General features: G+C 38.6%; 1 protein-coding gene across 3 annotated transcripts; it reads right to left on the bottom strand.

The window, feature by feature from the left end:
- Positions 1-182: 182 nt before the first annotated feature.
- Positions 183-7,495, bottom strand: LOC103448022 (protein argonaute 5-like). 3 transcript variants are annotated; one of them, XM_008387254.4, is made up of 22 exons: positions 6,707-7,495; positions 5,566-5,792; positions 5,312-5,461; positions 5,077-5,210; positions 4,872-4,981; positions 4,341-4,441; positions 3,972-4,107; positions 3,752-3,868; positions 3,534-3,644; positions 3,369-3,440; positions 2,912-3,031; positions 2,644-2,815; positions 2,407-2,528; positions 2,138-2,275; positions 1,914-2,056; positions 1,746-1,808; positions 1,602-1,665; positions 1,326-1,452; positions 1,164-1,237; positions 926-1,020; positions 789-820; positions 183-699 (listed from the first exon to the last, which is right to left on the bottom strand). In XM_008387254.4, the coding sequence occupies exons 1-22, from the start codon at positions 7,169-7,171 to the stop codon at positions 524-526; spliced, it is 2,949 nt and encodes a 982-aa protein (XP_008385476.1). In that variant the 5' UTR covers positions 7,172-7,495; the 3' UTR covers positions 183-523. The 3 variants fall into 3 exon arrangements, with proteins under 3 accessions (XP_008385476.1, XP_008385477.1, XP_070664940.1); XM_008387255.4 differs by lacking the exon at positions 6,707-7,495 and adding an exon at positions 5,896-6,186; XM_070808839.1 differs by lacking the exon at positions 6,707-7,495 and adding an exon at positions 5,997-6,143.
- Positions 7,496-8,803: the final 1,308 nt, after the last annotated feature.

Genomic DNA, 8,803 nt, shown 5'->3' with positions numbered 1-8,803 from the left:
AATTTAGTTTACAAAATTTAATTTATAATTTTTTTAAGCAAGTAACATATAATAATGAGAACTTTAACGAAAAGCTCCCAGTATTGTTCATTATAGTGAAAAACCACATTTTTACACTATAAAATCAATTCTAATACTATTCACTTTACTCTTCATTTTATCATTATTATTAAAACTCAAAATTTTCAAACGTTTTTCATTAGTTCCCTTGTAATATATCCACCTCAAAATATTCTGGTTCTTAACTTTGAACCAAAATCCATTTCCTTCACAAGACTTGTTTCATAAGCCCCCATAGGACACAAAACTTACAACCAAAACCATCGCGGATGAGATGAGCGATTTAAACGTCCGTCTTCCAGACGATAACCAAAATATAAGATTAAAGTCTTGTGCAACTTTTAGTTCATACGACCTTGACGAAACACAACTACTAGAAACCGCCGCCAGCGACAAAACGGACCTCTACAAAACACTAGTCGAAACCAATGCCACCAAAGACCAAACGGAGCTCAAGACTGATTCAGCAGTAGAACATAACTTCTTTCACATTTTCTTTTATCTCAGGTAGGGCACGGAACCGCACACCACCAGAACCCCCAGCTGTAGATCCGGTAGTAGAACCTCCATCTGAGTACTCGCCTTCAATGTAGTATCTTGCACGGAAGGCAGCCAAGTGAGCATAGTAAGCAGGAGGAACTGCATGGAAAAACACAAACATCATCGGTGCAATCAGGAAAAAACATGATTTCAGAAAACATATGTACAAATCCAACTCAAGTGCGTACCAATGGAAACTGAACGAGTGCATCTTGCATACCTGAAAAACATACAATTAGAAAGTCAGCAAACAATATGTTATCTTCAAATTGGCATCGTACAAGTGCATAAGCCAGAGTAAGAATTGAAATTACTGTCTGCTTACGTGTAGCATAGGTTGTTCGTTAGCATCTGCAGTGCATCTGCGGTGAAATTGTTCTCATCATACAAGACATGGTAATGTGCAGGCCTGCTAGTTCCCTGCATAGCACAAGAAGATATCAGTTCAAACTATAGCACAGCGCAATATTTCATATTTAAAAGTTACTAGAACACAAATACATCCTCATCGAGAGCAAGGAAACCACCGGCAAAAAGGGAACTGGCATACATAAATATAGTACCTGAATGCCAGCATGACTGTTGAGATAGAAGTCAAACTCCGTCGGATGACAAATTTGGGTGTCAACGACAGTGCCTAGACAAGATAAAGAGAGTTAAAGCGCAAACCAGAAAAGCAACAAATTTAATAAATCTCAGATTCTCAATGCATATAAAATTGTAACCTGGTTGAATATTGCCACTCCTATCAGTCCTCCGATTATCAGTAGGGAACAGGCGCGTATGATGCCTTTTCTGCACCACAACAAAAGTAACTGGTGGCAGATATCCCTCCTGAAGTGATTGACAAGCCTGAAAAGGCAGTGACACACATATTAGATAAAATCGCTTATCTTAAAAAATAATTCACTAACTACTCAATTTAAATAATTAAGTAGTGATCAATGTCAAGTTATCTAAAGAATAAAAAAATAATTCTGGAATTCCAGTAGTCAGCATACCTTTCTTATAGCATCCATTTCATACAACAGAACTTGACTAAATTGCCCTTCGCTAACTCCATCCCTGTCAAGCAAACATCAAAACAAATATTAGCAGTGTTGTTGTGTTTGATTTTCCTTGACCACAGCAAAAACAATTATTACCTGAAGAAGATTACTCTTTTTGGTATTTGGCCAGTTGCTAGTCGAAATGCTCGGAAATGCTCCCTAACATCATGAAAATAATCATGATAAGAAAATATACTCAACTATTATAAAAAAATAAAAATAAAAAATGAAATAACAAAAGCAGGTGCATGTTGACCCAATTACCTGATCATTCCTCCAGCAATAAGTCCCTTGTTAGGGTCCTGTTTTACAGTATACAGATCTTGGATGATTTCTTCACGGTGAACCTGTGCAGAAACAATTCCTCTGTACTTGGTGACCTCTGGCCAATCCATGGACGCCACCACCTGTTGGAATAAATTATCAGGTTAACAGACACATTATGCATTTTTAATTAAAATGAAATCAAAATAAAAGACAGAACTTACAGCAGCAATTGACGGACTGCTGTCCTCCCCAGGTTGAGGATGGGTAACATCCGCACCAAATATGATTGTGGGAATGTCACTCACCCGAGGAATCCTTCTTTCAATGGCGTCGGTCAAAACAGTGTTCCTTCCGCCAACCTACAACAGTTTTCAATGGTGTCAACATTTTAATGTTTAAGTAATGTGAGACAACACATAAAGAACACACACAATAAGTAATGTGATGGACAATAGAATCTCTTTCTTTTCTTTTTTTTCCGTTAACGAACCTTCACATTTATCTTGAGCGATAAATTTTCAAGGTATTGTTTACTCAGCTTTGATGCTGCCCTAGGCTGACAGCACTGAGACACGATTCCTAACTCGGTTTCACAGATTCGTTTTATCATCCCTGCAAGCAATCAACATGTCAGATTTTAAACATGATTTTCTTGAAATACAAGACAATTATTTTAAGCATAATATTGTAGAAATATAAGAGTTTTTGTTCCATGATTGCTACTCACCATATGATCCAGTGACATCAGGCAAAATGACAATTAACAACTGAAGAGGCTTTCCCTTATGTCCAATTTCATCAAGTTTCTTGCTAGACGTCTTATGGATATCTCTAAGCACCCTCTCTATTTGCCCAGGATGTGCTGATTGATGAGCAAGTAAAGGTTGCGGATGGAAATGCTAGGAAATAAACAATTTGGTTAGGAAAAGAAATAATTCAACGCAAAGAGAGGAGTAAGTTAAGAAAGAGGAGAAAGTTATGAAAGGAAGTCGTACCACTCCCTTGCTGCCACACATATTAACCAAATCCTCACAGAATCGGAAGTTAAAATTTGGGTCCAATCGGGAGAAATTGACGCATGCCCAGAAATCCACTCGACCACCGTTAACCATTTTCTACAGAACCAGAATAAACTAAAAATAATCAGAAACCAAATTTTTAATAAGAAAAATGGTTTAATTTTGATGCCGCATCACAAATCACAAAAGCCGTTAAAAAAAAAAGAAACAGTATTTTAAAATGCTTACAAACCGATAATAAATATGAACTAGTGAAGTTGCTATCTGCAAAGACTCTTAAATTACAAAAATCATGTTTAACTAACGTCAAACCCCTTCAGTTGCATAAATCATGTGTAACTACCCTCAAAACACATCAAGGATTCAATACGTATGCAATGGAGTTCAACATACACACAGATCCATCTAAATAAATTAAAAACCAATACCATACCTTATTGATCATGTTCCATTGCCCCATTCGTGGATTTTCAGACTTCTCACGACCAGTGTCATGGTATTTCAGCTGTTGTCATCAATTCAAACACCAGCAAAGAAAAAAAAAGATGAATAAAAAAACACTTGCAATATTCAAACAAAATTGGAAATAAAAAATTACCGAAGGCGGCGGCAACACACGAGCATTAACTAAAGCCATATCTTCTCTTATATGCATTCCAAATTCCCGCTGGACAAGCTCATCTTTATTGTAAGCATTGTGTTTAACCATCTGCACAGAATCACAGATGCAGAAACGTCAGCACCAGAAACAAAATGAAAACCATATAGATTAGGAAAAGAGTGCCATTGGTTGAAAAGATTAAATCACATCCAGACCTGGTATATACTTCGTTCTCTATCTCCAGGGCGTTGACAAGTTGCTCTCAGAAGAGCTGTTACTTGTCTCTCATTCAACTTCTTAGTGTACCTCTGCCCAGCAACAATGGAACAAAGCTGCCAAAAAGTTAAATAAGTAAACTATCTCCTCAATACTACTACCGTACTTAGAACTGAAACATGCTAGGAAATAAAATGGCTAAGAAGTCAAGAAAGGAACCTCCATAGGCAAATAAACAGGTTTTGAATCGCTCCCAGATTGAAGTGCAGGCATTGCCACATCCCTTAGCACAATATTGTACGTATCGCGATAATATTGTTCTACTGAAATTCTACTATTATCCTCTCGAGTGAACCTAAAACGCAAAGATGGATAATAAGTTATGAATGGTCTGTTACCATGGAACACCGTCATAACTCAATTTGATTTTCTTTTCAAAATTAACCCTTACGATGTATGCTAACAAAAGTAGATAATGTGTATGAAAAGTCGTGTTCTATATTTCAAGCCAATCAAGTACCACAAGAAGTCTATTTACATATAAACAAGATATAAGCATGAATGTAATGTAAAGATTACAAGACTTACGTCAACTTGTTCAGCGGTTCGACGGAGACCCCACTGATTTTATAAGATCTATTCTCACGATAAGAAACTGCTACCTTGAGCCCCTTTAAGGCCTTTTTCACCTGTAAGAAACAGAATGCCGACCAGTTCTGATTAAGACAAATACTTTTAAGCAACAATTTTGAACAAACATAAGTAAATAGTAATACACAGAACTCTGAATAAATTAGTCTATGTAGACATCTAGACCTGATCCAAAGGAAGTCAATCCAAAATGGACAAGTCAATTCAAGATAAAAGCAACTGATTACATGCTATGCAGCTTCAAAACCAAATGAGCATAATTACTAGCAAATCTGTTGCATAAATATAACCCACAACTAGCATAAATTACTTGTACTTAGTTGTTCAGACTGGTAGAAAATAATTACAAACTATCAACTCAACATATTCACATTGTATTTTATTCATAATAGCTTTACTCTTTGATAAGTTGCCTACCAAAACTGAGTGAAACAAAATGAAACAAATCGAAACAAAAATAGTAAATACCTTCAAACGATCGCGATCAGGCAAAGGCCTTGACAATTCTCTGTAATTTAAAAGTTTCTTCACAAACACAGTTACCAGGACAGGATCATAAAATGCTCTTGCTGATACATCTGCAAATATATGAATAAAAAAAGATAGTCACAACACTCTTGTTACTTAACTTCATATGATTATCAGAACAGGGAAATTTGGGTCAATGCATTACCTATGTTGAGTGAAAGCCCAAACTGAGTAGGCCTTAGACTCTGGTAAAAGCCTCTCCAGTATTCCAGACCGTCACCAAGATCACCTTTCTGCCCAAGCTCAATGGCAAAAAAAGACCTCCCAGCAACAGTGTATCTGATAGAAATTACAACACTCAAACCGTCAGTAGTTAAGGAAGAAAACGTACATAAGGACGACATAAATCCTATGCCCCTTCTAAGAAATAATGACTTTACTTTTCTGAAGGTGTAGCCCTAAGAGCAACATCCAGAACTTGAATTGCGTCTTGAGGTGACTCATGCTGCTGGCTTCGTAGGAACTGCTGGAGTTGATAAAGGTCCGGTTTGCTAGCCAATTTAAGAGTAACCTTGAAATCTCGGTCCCTTCTGTAAGCCCATTCAAACACAAAGAAGAAAACATTAAAAAACCGCAACAAATAAAAAACAATGCAAAAATGACAACAAGACACTAAACTTTCATACAAATATACCTCTTGGCACCAGCTGCCGCAGAGGAACTCTCCCGGCCTTCCTTCTCGGCCAACCTCACCACAAACTCTTTCGAGGCAAATGGTAAGGGGCCTGCTGTATAGATACTTTTCATCCCATCATAAGCTGGGGTTCTCTTGCCCAGGTGGGATTCCTTGTAAAGTTTTACGAGCTGCTTAATTACATCCCTGTTGATCTTTTTCGATGCAACTTCAGGGGTAATCGACACCTACAGCAACGGCAACCAAATGAAATCTTAAGACACCCCACAACCACATAACCAAAACAACAATAATCAACTGTCCAATTAAGCGAGAATACGAACGGTTTACCAAGAAAATCACTGTTTACTAAGCTCAGAAAGTACCCAAAGAATTACATTCCAAAAACACACTTCTGAGTCAAAAATACAGAATACCAAATGAAAACCAACCCTATTTCACCCAAACTTTCATCAATAGATGCTGTTTGGCACTCGGTATTTTGAATCAGCAACGTGTTTTCAAAACCATCACGAGTTTTCCCAAAACACCTCCCTGGATCAAATTTACAAAACCATTTTTGAAAAACAAATGAAACTGGGATTTTGCAATTCAGCATTTTGACTAGAACAAATTTAGGTCAATTTTAAATAGTTGGGCAACAGCGAAAAGTAAAGCAAATAGAGAATAAATTGTACAAAAGCATATGACTCGCCTTCGACTCAGAAAATCTTTTTCGGAACGTCAAATCTCGTTTCTAAGTCAGATTTACAGCAGTAAAAGAACGCCAAAACGAAATCCAAAAGAAAATTTCAAAAAATTAAAAACAAAAACAAAATGGTTGCCAAAAATTGAAAACATAATGACGACGCTCGAAAGTCGGAAGCAACTGAGCAGAACAACCCAGAAATACTTTTAAAAATTGTAAAAAGTAAAATGTCAAAGAAATTTTGGAGTCACAGAGATGTTTTGAGGGCAACAGATCATCATTTTCGGGTCCAAAAACGACATTCCTAGTCAAGTTTTTAAAAACAAAATAAAAGGAAAACGTCAAAAAAAAAAATCAAAATTAACTGTAAAATGCAGATGGACAGATAAACACAGAAAAATAAAAACGAAAAAGTGAAAACTGCAAAAAGAACAAAGGAAGAAGGACGCTTACATCGTAATGATGGAGATCTCTATCCGCAACCTCCACTAAGAAATGGTTGGCCCTGACTTGGACCTTCTCGCCGACCTTCCCGTAGCCCGGCCTCGGCGGATGCCGGATGGCCTTGGAAGAAGACGGCGGCGGAGCGGTCATCGTCAGTTTCTGCTCCATCTCAGAGATGAGAAGAGCCTCAGCGGGCGGAGGCGCCGAGCTGGAGGAAGCCTGAGCCGGCGCCGGCCCACGAGGAGCCGGTGTTTGAGCCATCGGCGCCGGCGAGGGAGCTTGAGTCACCGTCGGAGCGGCGACAACTCCAGGACCACCACGGCTAGGGCCCGATTCGGACTGAAACGACGGTGGAGCGCCGGACTGTCGTCCCCGACCACGGCCTCCGCCTCTACCACCGCGATTAAACGGCGGGGCGTCGGAGCCGTACGAGGGATCGGAATGGCGGCCTCGGCCGCGGCCGCGTTGAGACATCGCGTCTGTGATCGGTCTGAGTTTTGAGAGAGAGAGAGAGAGAGAGAGAGAGAGAGAGAGAGAGAGAGGAGGAGGAGGAGGAGTAAGCTTTTAGCGTGTGAGGAGAGCAGAGAGTGGGGCTTGCATGATATTTATATCAAAAGAAATTTAAATTAATACGTGCTGAGGAAGAGACTTCGGGGGAGGGGGTGGGGTTCAAATAGCAGAAGGAAGAGCGAAGGAAAGAGTGTCTCGTGAAATGACTCTTTTGCCCTTCCGTTGTTTTCCAGACCGCCGTGAAATTGGGGAATTGATTTGGATTACGCTCGGAGACGGTTGTGGGGATTTGGATTATGCGGTTAAGTGGGCTTTGATAAAACAACCGCAGGGGTGTGAAAGGAATATGATTGGGCGTGGGAAAGGAATATTAGTTTGGGCAAACCGCAGGGGTGTGAAAGGAATATGATTGGGCGTGGGAAAGGAATATTAGTTTGGGCAAAGGATTTTGGGAGAGGGGACGCTTTGACAATTGACCTGCTGCTCTTTTTGTGTTTTGGGGGAAATTACGAGTTTTTTTGTGTTTGGTAAACATTCAGGTTCAGCTTTTTTTCACAGTTTTGGGTGAAAACAAGCCAAAAACAAGAAGCTGCAAAATCCAGCTTTAAAAAACCAGCTTTTTTTCACATCTATTTTACATAACAGTTTACCAAACACTATAATACTACTTTTTTTTTTCAAAAGCATTTTTTACAAAAAAAATTATCAAACACTCTACAGCTTTATTTCACAGCCGCTTATTCTCACAGCACAGCAGAAGCAGTTTTTTTTTCAAAGCACAGCAATACCAAACCAGCCCTTAAGCGGTTGTCATTGATTGGAAATTCTTTGCTTAAACTTGCTCTAAAATGGAATTTGAAATTTAGCATTTTTAGCATTTTTTTTAGCACAAATAAATTTACTAGATTCATTGGCTTTTTAGCTTTTGAGATAAAGAATACAAAGGGGTACCAAGTGGTGCTAATTTACTTCATTTTTGTTGGTCTTTTTCAAACTTTTTTTAGTATGGTAATATTAGGTATCTTGTACATTTTTTCAACTTGATATTCGTTTCTTGTCAAATTAGAAACGCCTGGTACAATATTTGATATACGATTCTCTGTTTATGGTCCGGATTTTTTTTTTGTGAAATTATTTTTATAACCAAAATAACACCGATTGGCATGTCAGGATTAGAAGAACCTCTCAGGTGTAGAGCACCTGACCACGTGAAGTTTTGACCAAACATGCAAAACAACTCTTCACATTTTAATTTGGCCCCACCCTTCTGTATTTCGAGTGTCTAGATTGAACATGTGGAACCATTGTCACGCTCCGATCCCGACATACATCCAGGATTGACACATGATGTCACAAAAAATTCGTATCTATCATACCCCGCTTCCTGGATATGGGCAAAACACAACTCAAGAATCAAACCGCATAGTAATTTTTCGTATGCTTTATGGTTGCATCTAACCTCCTCGTTAGACTGCCTACGTACCCTAAACAGGAATCAATCTATTCGTAGTTCGTCATTCACTACACTCAAACATTCATCACATAAACCACTATGTCCCAACATAATACCACGATTCAGGCATGCAACATCTCAAG

This window comes from Malus domestica, chromosome 11 (assembly GCF_042453785.1).
Source record: "Malus domestica chromosome 11, GDT2T_hap1".
In the NCBI taxonomy this organism is placed as follows: Eukaryota; Viridiplantae; Streptophyta; class Magnoliopsida; order Rosales; family Rosaceae; genus Malus; species Malus domestica.
The sequence above is the reverse complement of the archived record's forward strand: the minus strand, read 5'-3'. Positions and strand labels throughout refer to the sequence as shown.